Here is a 13,237-nt window from a genome sequence, read left to right as displayed (position 1 = left end):
GTTGCCCGTTGCCCCTGCAGCCAGGCCAGATTCCTTGTTGACGGGCCGGAGATGAAACCAGCTGCTCGTAAACATGCCGTCTCGCCGCCTGTTGAACATTTCTGCTGTCTCGCACAAGTCGCAGACTCTGCATTGTCTATACATCCATTCGTACATACACAATCTCCTCCATCTGTCACGCGCCCGCACTGTTGCAAAAACGGTCGGCTGAGTCCTAACGGCCCTGTCATTCTAGACCATCCTCCCATTCGCACCACGACGAATACGATTACGCACCAACGAGCCGCAGCCGCACTCGACGCCTGCACCCGGCTCGTACCATTATCATTTACCACTGCCAACAACAACAACAACAACAACAATAACAACACAGCGTTGTAGCGTCTCTTCCACTTACTCCCTTCGCCCTCTCCCCCTCCCTTTGCGCCGCCTTCACCCCCGCCGGACCCTGGGCCAAACAGACTTCCCAAAACATCAGCCGCTGCACAGCCCAGCCTCGTGCACACAGCCGCCCACACCTGCGCCTGCGCCATAACACACACACACCCTCCATGTTGCCTCCATAGACGACGCTCCTAACCTACGCATATCCACGAGGGCGAACCCCCGGTGCGCCAGCAATTGTCACCATCTGCTGTGACAGCCCACCCAACAACCATGGATTCGACCGCTCACCTCCTCCATGCCGCCCACGAACTCCACGCCCGCGCCGGCGGCATGGGCGGCAACACAGCCAACCGTCCGGCTTCCTACAAAATTATTGGTCTAGTCTTGGCCATTTCGTCTGGAGTATTCATCGGCTCGTCCTTTGTCATCAAGAAACATGGCCTGCTGCAGGCCAACAAAAAGTACAACGAAGAAGCAGGTGAGGGTTATGGATACCTCAAAAACGCCTGGTGGTGGCTTGGCATGACGCTTATGATTGTCGGAGAAATATGGTACACGGCACTTTTGCCCATGCTGGCCCAGGACTTCGCTAACTTGAGCGCAGTAATCTGGTCGCATATGCCTTTACCGATGCCATTCTTGTCACGCCCATGGGTGCGCTGTCGGTCGTCATTTGTGCCATTCTCTCCGAGATATTCTTAAAAGAACGCCTCAGTTTCGTCGGGAAAGTCGGCTGTTTCAACTGTATCATCGGCTCCGTCGTCATTGCCGTGAATGCGCCTGAACAATCATCCGTCGCCCGCATTCAGGATATGAAGAAATGGGTCCTTAGTCCGGGATTTCTCAGTTATGCTGGAGTCATTATCGTCGCATGCGTCGTCATTGCTCTGTGGCTCGGTCCCAAGTATGGAAAGCGAACCATGATGGTCTACCTCACCATCTGTAGCCTGATCGGAGGCCTTAGCGTTGTCGCAACCCAAGGCCTCGGTGCCGCCGTGGTAGCCCAGGCTTCAGGCACCTACGGCGGACAGTTCAAGGAGTGGTTCCTATACGTGCTGCTTGTCTTCGTCGTAGCCACACTGTTGACAGAAATCATCTACCTCAACGTAAGTCACCCATGTCTTGGCCCGTGACCACTACTAAGCTTTGCCCAGAAAGCCTTGAACCTGTTCAACGCCGCGCTGGTAACACCAACCTACTATGTCTTCTTCACTTCTGCTACCATTGTCACCTCGGCCGTCTTGTTTCAGGGTTTCAAAGGCACACCACTTCAGATTGTAACTGTCATCATGGGCTTCCTTCAAATTTGCGCTGGAGTCGTGCTACTGCAACTGTCTAAGTCGGCCAAAGACGTTCCTGACTCGGCCGTCTTCAAAGGCGATCTCGATCAGGTCCGCACTGTTGCCGAGGTGGAGGAGCCAGAGTACGAGCCACGTGCTGATACCCTTCGTGGTGGAGCCGCTATCCTCAGGTCGCTATCCAAAGCTCGATCCCACAAGGAGCTTGCCGAGGCTCGCAAGATTCAAGAAGAGCACATGCAGCCCATTGGTGAAGGTGAACAGGTGGAATTCGACGGTATCCGCAGGCGCAAGACCATCATTGACCCCAATCGACCACCGACCCGGAACACTACCATTGTGCAAACCAAGGCCATCCATCCTCCACTTGGAATGTCTCAGTTTCCCCTTGATGACTCTGACGAAGATAACGACAGTTTCCATCCTGGCTTCTTTCAGCGGTTACGCTCGCGTGGCAAATCGACTAGCAGTCGAGACAGCTCGCATACACCTGTGCCCGGCATGGACATGCACTCACTACCACCCATCCCCCAAGCTGACGGCGCCTCAGAGCACGGATCTGACGGTGCATCCTACAAAAAGAGCATGATGACCCAAGACACATCCTACAAGCCACTTGATTCCCACATCCAGTTTGCCACTCCCCCATCCCGTCACGGTGGTTCCGAGTCCCCATCATTAGCCCCCCCAACAACCAGACGCCAATTCTCCTTTCAAAACGTCTTTGGGCGCAACCGTCCAGACTCAACCGGCGAACCCGTGTCATCGTCTAGCAGCAACAAGCCCCGCCCAACCAGCCGCCACAGCCGCAAGAGCAGCCGTGACACCAGAGGCGGTAACGCCACAGCAACCGAAGAAGAGCGTCTCGGCCTCGTGAAAGGCGACTCATCAAATCTCCTCCCAAGCATCAGCCGCACTAGCGACGAAGACGACGAACTTCATCCCGGACCCAGCCCCCCACGTTACATGGACGACTGGCAACTCCCGCGTACAGAATCTCCGGCATATGAGCCCGAGGTCCCGGTGTCGCAGCCAGTACACTCTCGGACCCAGAGTCATAGTCGGAGCCGCAATCAAAGCCAGAGCCGCACAAGGCCCAGGAGGGCCGATAGCGATGAGCCGTATGATGTTAATCTTGAAAAAGGGGGTGGGTACGCTAGATAAATTTACGAAATACGCAAGTTTTTGTGCATTGAACTAGAGATATATACCAAGGCTGGGGTTTTGGAGAGTCACATGTATGTTGTCGCGTCTATTTTAGCGAAAGTTTTTGTCTTTTTTTCGGTCGGGTTAAGAGGAAGAGACAGTAAAGTACGCCTATATGAGAGAGAGAAAGTGAGATGACCTAGACGGCCTTTGTTTTCGTCAATATCGATGTCGATGTGGGTAGCATAGCGAGCGAGACGGCTTTTGTGTTGCCCGTGTTTGGGCGGACGGATAGGGGACTTGTACACGTACGGTTTTACATTTACAATGCGGTTATGCAATGGACAGGACATACATGTATATGTAGAAGAATGGGGGATGTGGAAGTACAAAGGAGAAGGGAAAAGAGTACATGGCATAAGAATATGAATAATTAGCTAACTTGAAAAATGGAGATAATGATTTCAAACCTAAATCAACAGAGAGAGTCTTAAAAATTCATCGAATGTAAATTTGCATAGTGCCGAAATTGATACAATATAACTCATACTACAGACACACTCTCCAACTCCCTCTTCTAACTATACTTTCATAAAACAAGAATACTACACAACAACACACTTATGAGTTATGAAGTCCATGAGAAACAAAAAGGTTTATCACACAATCTCTCCCTCATCCTCCAACCCCCCTTCCTCCTCATCCTCATCCCAATCCACATCCGCCGCCGCCTCATCCGCCTTCCTCTGCACTTCCTTCAGCCCACTCATTTCCTCGACCCACCCCTGCTCGTCTAACGCTTTCTGCACAAAACCCCAGGGGTCCGCTGTGTACGCATCCAGCACCTTGGGACTGCAAGCGGAGCAGCAATCAAAGGGTTTGCCTTCGACCTGCAAGTTGGAAAAGGTGGATAGGTAGCCGCGGATTGTGTGGGGTATGGTGCCGAGGGGGTGTTGGAAAGGAGGAGGGAGGGAAGGGTGAGATGATGATGCTGGTGGCGCTGGGGTTGATTGTGTGGTTTGGTGGGAGGGGGGTGGTGCAAGACCTTTTGCGGGGTGTTGGAGGATGGAGATGAGGAGTTCGACTAGGAGGCTGGATGCGAGGGGTGCGACGCCCGGGCGGGTGACGGTGCATTGTTGGTCGAGGGTTGCATTGCTGAGGGACTGGTGTGTATGTGTTAATTTGGTGTTCCTTGATTCATGTGGAGATAGTTGTTACTTACGTCTGCGGGTGCAACAACGTCGTTGCAGAAGTAGCAGCCTAGCTCTACCTCGTTCTCCTGGGTTGCTTTCAGGCCGTGTCGCATGACGACATAAGTGTCGAATCCCAGAGCCGCGTTCAGCACAATCTTGCCCTGCGCCTTGCCCATGACGGTCGGTAGCCATCTGCTCTCTCTTGTGTCCATGAGCAGGAAAACGGCATCATGCTCGGCAATCAGTTGTTGCAACTTTTCAAATTCCGTCTTTGTCGTTGCGGCGTCCGTCATGGGGTGGCCGAGCATGGGAACCTGCATGACATGGCCCTTTGCATCCACCCCTGGGTAAATCTCCTTCAGCGCCTCAGCAGCTCTCTCAGCCTTTTTCGCTCCACCTTTCAAACAATCTTGGAAGTTAAATAGGGGTTGTCGTACGGGATTTGAAAAGCTGACGGTCGCATTGTCGATAAAGGTAATCTTTCGGACGCCCCACCCCATTAGAGTGCGTGAGACATACGTACCGAGCGTGCCTGCACCGAGTAATAGGCATTTGCAATTCTTGATGACATCTAGATCAATCGAGGGGGCTATGCGCCACTTGATGAGCTTGAGATTGAGGTCCACGGCCTGATCTGCTAGCTTGGTCTCGTCCATATACTCTGATAAGTCGACATTCCGCGAGGTGAGCTTTCCTGTTTCTGTCCGCTCCCATCCTGTAACCTTGGGTAGTGGCGGGGTGCTCTTCTGTTCCAACATAGGCGATGTAGGCCCGGCATCAGGGTCTGGGTCTGAGCGCAGCTGGAGAATCAGCGAGTTGGATTGGTCGCGCCGTGTATGCGTATCGCGGTAACACAGAATCTGGGCATTTTGCAGGTTCCATCGGTGCCGGATCAGTATGAGAAGGTTACGCAACGGCCAGCCTGGGTTTGTCTCGTATGTCGAGGGGTCTGCGAAGCATATGAAGCGGTCCTGGCTGTCCACCTTGTCGAAGAAGCCCTTTTCGTAGGCTTCAAGTCTGCCGACACCCCATGTGTAGCCAAACTCTTCTAAGGGTGTGACTGGTGTCTTTGGTCTATCTTCACCATCCCCACCTCCACGTATGCGCTTGGCGAGGAAGAAGCCTCTTTGGCGCACATCAGAACTGTACCTCCATGTCTGCACGGCGTCGACAAGGTAAGTGGTCTCTCTAGGCTGCAGCCTGGTCACCTGGCCTATCTGTTTCCAGGGGGGATCTGACTGGATGGCTGGAAAGCCAAAGTGGTAGGTGAACTTGTACTTTTTGAGGTTGGCGAAGATGATTGCTGTAAAAGAAGAGAGGAGTGAGGGACATTCGTAGATGGAGCCATCGTGTATGGCTTCCCATATCTAGACATGGTCAGCAGACAAGTAGATGGCTGAGAGTGGACAGGCGTACTGTCTGGGCAGAGCGTTCGAGTATGGCAGCACGGTCAAGGCTTTTGTAGTCCTCAATGGTGTTGCAGTTCTTAATGATGCCTTCAGCGCGGCAAAAGTTCGGGGGCGTGCTAACGGGGTGTTAGGCGTGTAGCAAGTATCGGCATGATATGGCGTACTCATCCGACGTCAGCGCATTGGGATGGATCTGAATGCGCATGGAGCGCGAGTAGTGCTCGGTGGGGCGAACCTCGTACAGGCCCAGCACTTTGCGGGCTGAGTCGTCGAGCTTGTCATGGTTGATTTTGATATGAGCGAGGGCAGCGTAGAACTGGACATCGACGTCGCTCATCCAAGGCGCGAACTTGAGCGTCGCCATGGTGGGTGGTAGTGGGGCTGGGGGGGTGTTGGAGGCGTCGGGAGAGGGCGATGGGTATAGAGCACAGAGTACAGTGTCTATGGCGTGCAGGTCATATGAGTGTTTGTATGTAGTTACGTATGTACATAGATACCCAGAAGCAAGGCAGAGGGAGAGGCACGTGAAGCTGTCAAGAGAGCGTGATATGTGCTGCTGAGGGCTTCAGGCGGCCATCCATGTGCATGTCATGCCCCGCCAGGCCGTCACACATGCGGGGCAGCGTTGAGGCGCGTTCCTGCAGCCGCACACGCGCGCTAACCCGTCGTCACCCACACCGACACGTCGAGCTTCTTGTCACCCGCTTCTCCTCCTGCACAGCAATCATCTATCACTATGCTTATCGGAGTTTGTGGAGGCAAGAAGCTCGCGAGACTCGCCGGCCAGTTGCTGACAAGGCAGCAGGAATCTGCGCGGGCAAGTCCGAGATAGCTTCGTGCCTTATCGACGAGTACAACTTCACCCGCCTACGCCTGGCAGGCCCTGCTGCAAAGCCCGACAATGACCAGTCTATCTCGACGCAGGCTATCGTAAATCCTCAGTACACGTTCCAGGATGTCCACTCGCTGCTCGATTTTGTCACGCTGAGGTGGAGGGAACGATGGGTCACAACCGATATATGGGATGCCTCTGTCGTCGACGCCCTGTTGAAAAGGCCTTTCTTTTTACTTGTCAGTGTCGATGCCCCCGTCAAAGTGCGGTGGCAGCGGTACCATGATCGCTGCACGGCAAACAATACTGCTCCGCCGTCCATCCTCGACTTTGTCGCCCAGAACGATGACCATCAGTTTGCTCCAAACACAGGCCTGAGTGGATTGTCCTACCGAGCACAGCTCAACCTTCTCAACAGCACCACTTCGATAGACTCTCTGCGCGCTGCCATACGCGCCCTCGATCTCACCGACGAAGCCCGCCTGCGTCCAAGTTGGGACCAATACTTCATGCAGCTGGCCGACCTGGCAGCACTGCGGAGCAACTGCATGAAGAGGAGAGTTGGTTGCTGCATAGTTCGGGAGAAGCGCGTGATAAGCACTGGATACAATGGCACGCCACGCGGCATGACCAACTGCAACGAGGGCGGATGTATGTGTGCAACTGACGGACCTTTTGACTTTATGTGCTGACCGCCTCCAGGCCCTCGTTGCAATAATGCTGCAAAGGGAGGCTCTGGCCTCTCTACATGCCTCTGTCTTCACGCTGAAGAGAATGCCTTGCTCGAAGCAGGCCGTGACCGTATCGGCGGCAGCGCTATCCTCTACTGCAACACATGTCCCTGTCTGACATGCAGCGTCAAGATCACCCAGGTCGGTATAACTGAGGTCGTGTACAATCAAGGCTACTTGGTCGATGACCAGACGGCCAAGATCTTCACCGAGAGTGGCGTCAAGCTGCGGCAATTTTCTCCGCCCACTGGTGGCTTGGTTGATTTGGGAATAGGGTTTACTGGCAAATGATAAGAAAGCGTGTGTTCAAACGGACACTAGTTAGTTATGACTACATCTGGTGGACTATGACACCATAGCGAGCCTGTGATGTTACTAGAGGTTGATTTGGAGACATTAGAATGCAGGCATGACGAGGTCGCCTGATGGATGGATGATGGCGTATTTGCCCCGGACGTTCTTGGAAGGACCATGATATCACAGAGGTGCTCGAGAAGGTTGTTCTATACGACATAAGAAGCCTCTGTTATTTCCGGGAGGATGGAAAGTTCGTGGAAGATGGCATCGTGTTGATCAGGGCCTTTGCAAGTCTGACCGAACACCGACGGAGGGCGGGCTGTAGTGGCGCGGAAACCTACGGCAGCCGTTGCGCCACATGTCACCTGCCACATGCGTGGCGCCCACACGCGAACCTTGCCGCACCTGCTATCATCTTGTCATCGCACCGTTCCACTTTAGTTACGTAGACACCAGTTGCGCCAACAATGGTCAGATCGGCAGCATTGCTGCAGTCTGTGATGCATTCCTTTAACTTTAGTATAAATTGACTTTACATATGGTCATCCGTTTACTCGGTACGTAGTGCTTACCGCCACCGGCCCTTTTGTTCTTTATTGACCCATCGAGCCAGGGTTTTGACCATCCGCCCGGACCTCCATGTCAAAGCAAAACATGTTTTTACGGGAGTCAGCAAACCTGATTTGAAATGATGAGCAGATCCACAACCCGCCCCGTCTTGTATATCCTTACGAGCAAGCGTTTAGCAAACAGCTTTACAAACGGGACTAGGCATGCCTTGCTGTTATGCCATCTAGTTATTCTAGCAGGCGGGGGCCATGATGTCGCACGCCGGTGAACAAGCTTGACCAAGCATCGACAAGCATTTCCTTCCGCGGCTCATCGCTCCACTTAGTCTGGGCACCAGGAAGTACTACCGCGCACCTTGCATGGATATCCTCCAATCATAATCTCTACCTCTACGGCTCCATCGTACGTTTCAGGAAGGTCCGCAGGCTCTGCTTTATTGGCGACTGCGTCATGCTATGTGATTGCTTATCCACTCTCAACCTCTGCCCGATGGCACGGCCTACGCGGTCTGCACGGCTGACATACTAGACGATTTATCACGCTTGAATTTCCATGTAGAATATGTCTCCTTCTCTTCCGGGATAAGTGCCGGGATGCTTGTCCAGCCGTCATGCTTCATACTCGGTGCTCAAATACCGCAGTTTGCCTCGATTCACAGTCTCCTGCTTTGGTAGCGACCGCTCGACAGCCAATCTCAACATGAAGCTCCTTTCGGTCTTCGGCTCTTTTCTTTGTGCTTCAGCAGCTCTCGCTGCAAACGGCCCTCGCTTTATCAGGCCTAACAAAGTCTATCGCTCCAATCCAGTCATTGAGAAGCGTGTCCCTGGACAGGACTTTCAGAACCCAGAGATCAACAAGAGAGCTCATACCTTTTTGAACGCAAAGACCAAACGTGAGTACTGATGTTAATGTCTTGTGTATCTGTACATATATTCATTGTCTTTAGCCTTTGCTGTCGATGGCAAGCATGTCCCCTTGGTCAACTTCGACTTAGGCGAGAGTTATGCCGGCTTGCTACCCATCTCCAACCATGCGAATGAAACGCGAAAGTTATTTTTCTGGTTCTTCCCATCTACCCTGGACAAGACACCAGAGGAAATTGTCATCTGGTAAGTCAATTTGAGGCTTCCCCTGTGTGCCAATCTAACATTTTTGCAGGCTTAATGGTGGCCCTGGATGTAGTTCACTCAGTGGCTTGCTCACAGAGAACGGCCCGTTCTTGTGGGAGGATGGCACTCTTGGCCCAACTCAGAACCCTTATTCATGGCACAACCTCACCAACATGCTTTGGATTGAACAGCCTGTTGGCGTCGGCTATTCCGAAGGTGAACCCAACATCAGCAACGAAATTGAACTTGGCGACCAATTCCGTGGTTTTTACAAGAACTTTGTCGATCTCTTTGGTGTCTGGAATTGGAAGACATACGTTACCGGAGAGTCGTATGCTGGCTATTACGTTCCTTACATTGCTGACGGCTTCATCCGTGCCAACGATAAGAAGTACTTCAACCTCGCCGGCATTTCAATCAATGACCCTATCATTGGTGACGATGTGAATCAGCAGCAGGTCGTCATCCGGCCGTATGTCGAATTCTGGCAAAACGTTTTCTACTTGAACCAAACTTTCTTGGAAAGAGCCCGAAAGCGCGACCAGGAATGCGGTTACACCCAGTATTATGAAAAATACTTCAAGTTTCCTCCACCAAAGGGGCCCTTTCCGACTCTCCCTGATCCATACAACAGTACAGGTGATGTCCCGATTTGCGACCAGTTCGATAACTACGCCCAAGCCATTGCCGCGGTAAATCCTTGCTTCAACATCTACCACATCACCGAAACCTGTCCGTTCAAGTCCACACCGCTCGGTGGAACCAACCCAGGAGATTATGTCGCACCAGGCACCGAAGTCTATTTTGACCGCGCAGACGTCAAGAAGGCCCTTCACGCCAGCCCTGATAGCAGATGGATGTTGTGCACAGACAAGAACGTCTTCGCCGGTGCCGGCGCAAACAGCTCAGACACATCTATCCCACCCGCCAATAGCGGCGCCCTCAAACACGTTGTAGAAAAAACAAACAACGTAATCATCGGCTCGGGAGACCTCGATATGCTCCTTAGCACAAATGGTACCCTCCTAGCCCTCCAAAACATCACTTGGAACGGCGCACAGGGTCTCTCCAGATACCCATCCGAGAACCTCTACGTGCCTTACCACCCCGAATTCAACGGCGGTGCACTAGCCGGCGCCGGATACCAGGGTACTTGGGTCAAAGAGCGCGGCCTGACCTTCTACACTGCGCGTCTTGCAGGTCACGAGTTGCCAGGTTATACGCCTGGCGTCGGATACCGCATGTTGGAGATTCTGCTCGGTCGCATTCCCGATTTTAGCAGCACACGTGATTTCACCACCCAAACCGGTAATTTTACTGGTACCACTGATCTCTATTAAGATATCTAGCATTGTCTATTTTTTACAAATGATTGAGATATTTCGTTGTAAATAACTACTTCTTAGTATATAGCAATAGACATTAAACCCTTAAAGCTTAGTGTGTTGAACTTAAGTTACGAGTATAAGTATAATATAATAGTTACTTATAGGAATACTATTTATACCGCTCTGTTGCTTTATCCGCGAAAACTAACCCTAGAGTCTTGACACCAGAAGTCTTATATTACTTCCACTCAAGATCTACTCTTAACATATAGAAGTAGATGTTCATTTTCAATCAATATCTCGTCATTGAAATTCTCCTGCATCTTCTTTTTCGGCAATCACTTTGTTCAAAAGTGCCCATAAGATTGGTCATGGTATATAATTGATCTGTAGGAAACGAAGCTAAAATCCGAGAAAATGTAGCTGTAGTCTCGTTAGCACTCTTATGAGACCACATTTATCACTGACATGCAAGACTGGCACTCAAGTACAACCCGACGTGGTCGAATCTAAAGACAACAGGTTGCTATAAGCTTCAGTAAACAATGCGGTAGTACTGGAAACACAGTTGCTTCAAGCCATATACATTAAAGCAGGTTTTTTGACGGTGTGAGCATACGTCATACATGTCTTGATGATAAACGCGTCGAAGATGAATCTTTGGCTGTCCTTCGTTCCGGTGAATGACTTTGCGATAGTTGAAATACGTATTGAAAGCGGGGAAGAAACCTCTTACGGACCATTCCAAACGACGCTCAAACTCAGCACTGTCAAGCATTTTATGCTCAATAGCTCTGACGTTGTTGTTTTGTCGCTCAAGATTGGCGCCGTCCACCATCAATTCAGAAATAGTTACCTGCGCAATCACTAACGAAAACATTGGACCGCTATATGGTCGCTGTCGAGGACATCAAGTTCACAGTCAGCGACTAGGTATCTGAAGCAGACATTACAATAGCCTGTACAGATACGAAGAACCAGTACCTATGCAAAGTATAGAAGGCTGAAAATGGCCACGCATGTAATAATGTCATCCAGCCGATCTTTGGATGTCCAAAATGACAATCCCGACAAGCCACACGATTTCAAGGTCTTGTCAATAGACCGACATTGAGTGCGAAAGTCACGTCTTACAAAGACTCAGGTGAACAACAATCGTCTGAAGGACTGTTCTCGTCGCGGTGTTCCATAGCCTAATCGTGTTGCCGTCCATTGATGCCAGTGGCTCGCTATCGGGAGAGAAGAATAGACCTCTAACGGATCTTATATGAGTTACGAGTGTTTTACCCATACTCAAGTCACTGTCTGAAAACCTAGCAGTCTTTTTGGAAGCTGCAGTTGCTGCCAACCTGTCTGATGAGAGATCCAACGATGTTGACAATTCAAAATTCCCATGAATTGATTTGAGCGCTAACCTTATAGACAAGCTCCACCATTTTAGCCCCGAACTTCACGATGCTGAAAACCAAGATTTGGTATCTGGTGAAAAAAGAGCGTTGAGGACCTGTTCCGAATGAACATGAAGCGTATGAGTTGGCTGCCGCATTACTACACCTAGCAACCTGATCATTCTATGTTTCAGTGGCCACACGGAACAAAAAAGATCAAAGGGCTCCCGAAAGAGTTTTGATGCGCACGGAATTCTGCTTTCGATGGCTTGCATACACATTTCAACGTTCTGAGAATAAACGGTAACGTCATCGTACAATCATGGTCGTGCTGGAGACGCCCCGAGCGAGAAGCATCTATTAGGTGTATGTTCAGGTATTTTCAAAATACCTTGCCAAGACCCTCTGCAAAGTTGACGAATTCATGTTCCCCAGCACGCCTCTCCTCTCATCTTCGCGACCGCATAAAAGAGATGCGCCCCCAACAAATGAGCGGCTATATCCAAAACCACCTCAAATAACATAAAAGACCTACCAAACTATGGCAAGTCAGGGAAGGATCTTGTAGCCTCCACGTAGCCCTTTTGAGGCCGCTCGTAGTATTCTAGCCAACCAAGTGCAGAAGTCAATTGAGTGTACTTGGGAGCATAATCCGTCATGTCCATCCATATCCATCCAACGTCTTCGTGATCATCATTAGTCTTACCACCATCCCAGTCTCGAGTAAATTCTTCAGTGGGTACCTCCACTTCTTCGCCGTCCCAATCTGTAGTCAAAATCTTCAAGGCTGGATCTTTCAATTCAGGCTCCTTAGGCCCTCCCTCCAGCGAGCGTAAGCAATCCTGGTCCACAAATATGCAGTATCGCCATCGAGGAGGCATAATGCCCAAAGGATGGTTCGCGTGGTGCTTAGTGTTACTAAGTATGTAATTGTTCACGAACCTGTACAAGTCCGCCTAACTTTTCTAGATAGTCGTCGGAGAGCTGTTGAGGCAGATTATCCGCTACCCAAGCGCGAAATGCGCGGCGTGCAGCGTATGCCGCTGCGCTAGATAAATCTGCGCCGGCAAGCGTTGCTTCATCCTCGATGATAGTCATCTCGTAACGTGAAAGCAGCTCTAGATGATCTGCCTCTGTCAAAGACTCTGAGATCTCCGCACGAAGAAGTTCGAGCATTTGGGCCCACGGCGCATCGCTTAATGGACCATAAACAGTGCGGACGATAACAAAACCCCATTTTATATCTGGCCGTAAGGGAAGGAAAGCAAGCTTGTCTTTAATTTCATGATACTCCTTCGGCCTCGGCTCTCGCTGTGCTAAGAACTCTTGACACCGTCTGAGAAGCTCGGAATTAGTCTCGGAGGCGGCGGGTGACGACATGGCGCGTCGGCACCAGGCAAACAATGCGTGGGGAGTGGCCTTGGAATTGTCGAAAAGTGGAATCGGCCGTTGGCTGCACAAGGAGGAAATTCGGGTACGTTGTTGAAGGCACAAGTGCCGAATCAGCATTCACACTGTGCAAAGAGATATGCCACACCGAGAGGCGGCA

The 13,237-nt window shown here is 51.2% G+C and overlaps 5 protein-coding genes across 5 annotated transcripts; 3 read left to right on the top strand and 2 right to left on the bottom strand.

Moving 5' to 3' along the window:
- Window positions 1–172: 172 nt before the first annotated feature.
- COCSADRAFT_138963 (uncharacterized protein) lies at window positions 173–2,849 on the top strand (the record flags this gene model as incomplete). Its single annotated transcript, XM_007700046.1, has 3 exons — window positions 173–938; window positions 992–1,493; window positions 1,542–2,849. The coding sequence occupies exons 1-3, from the start codon at window positions 658–660 to the stop codon at window positions 2,847–2,849; spliced, it is 2,091 nt and encodes a 696-aa protein (XP_007698236.1). The 5' UTR covers window positions 173–657.
- A 478-nt stretch (window positions 2,850–3,327) lies between these two features.
- On the bottom strand, window positions 3,328–5,904 carry COCSADRAFT_303242 (uncharacterized protein). Its single transcript, XM_007700045.1, has 4 exons — window positions 5,598–5,904; window positions 5,441–5,549; window positions 4,054–5,391; window positions 3,328–3,994 (listed from the first exon to the last, which is right to left on the bottom strand). The coding sequence occupies exons 1-4, from the start codon at window positions 5,795–5,797 to the stop codon at window positions 3,491–3,493; spliced, it is 2,151 nt and encodes a 716-aa protein (XP_007698235.1). The 5' UTR covers window positions 5,798–5,904; the 3' UTR covers window positions 3,328–3,490.
- A 265-nt stretch (window positions 5,905–6,169) lies between these two features.
- On the top strand, window positions 6,170–7,287 carry COCSADRAFT_169745 (uncharacterized protein; the record flags this gene model as incomplete). Its single annotated transcript, XM_007700044.1, has 3 exons — window positions 6,170–6,191; window positions 6,239–6,916; window positions 6,968–7,287. 3 exons carry the CDS (start codon window positions 6,170–6,172, stop codon window positions 7,285–7,287), a joined length of 1,020 nt encoding a protein of 339 aa, XP_007698234.1.
- Window positions 7,288–8,541: 1,254 nt separating this feature from the next.
- COCSADRAFT_138953 (uncharacterized protein) lies at window positions 8,542–10,312 on the top strand (the record flags this gene model as incomplete). Its single annotated transcript, XM_007700043.1, has 3 exons — window positions 8,542–8,755; window positions 8,810–8,972; window positions 9,022–10,312. Exons 1-3 carry the CDS (start codon window positions 8,563–8,565, stop codon window positions 10,310–10,312), a joined length of 1,647 nt encoding a protein of 548 aa, XP_007698233.1. The 5' UTR covers window positions 8,542–8,562.
- A 1,915-nt stretch (window positions 10,313–12,227) lies between these two features.
- COCSADRAFT_24910 (uncharacterized protein) lies at window positions 12,228–13,068 on the bottom strand (the record flags this gene model as incomplete). The annotated part of the gene is made up of 2 exons (XM_007699272.1): window positions 12,228–12,596; window positions 12,631–13,068. The coding sequence occupies 2 exons, from the start codon at window positions 13,066–13,068 to the stop codon at window positions 12,228–12,230; spliced, it is 807 nt and encodes a 268-aa protein (XP_007697462.1).
- Window positions 13,069–13,237: the final 169 nt, after the last annotated feature.

The sequence above is a fragment of the Bipolaris sorokiniana genome (assembly GCF_000338995.1).
Source record: "Bipolaris sorokiniana ND90Pr unplaced genomic scaffold COCSAscaffold_4, whole genome shotgun sequence".
In the NCBI taxonomy this organism is placed as follows: Eukaryota; Fungi; Ascomycota; class Dothideomycetes; order Pleosporales; family Pleosporaceae; genus Bipolaris; species Bipolaris sorokiniana.
This window is presented reverse-complemented; position numbering and strand designations above follow the sequence as displayed.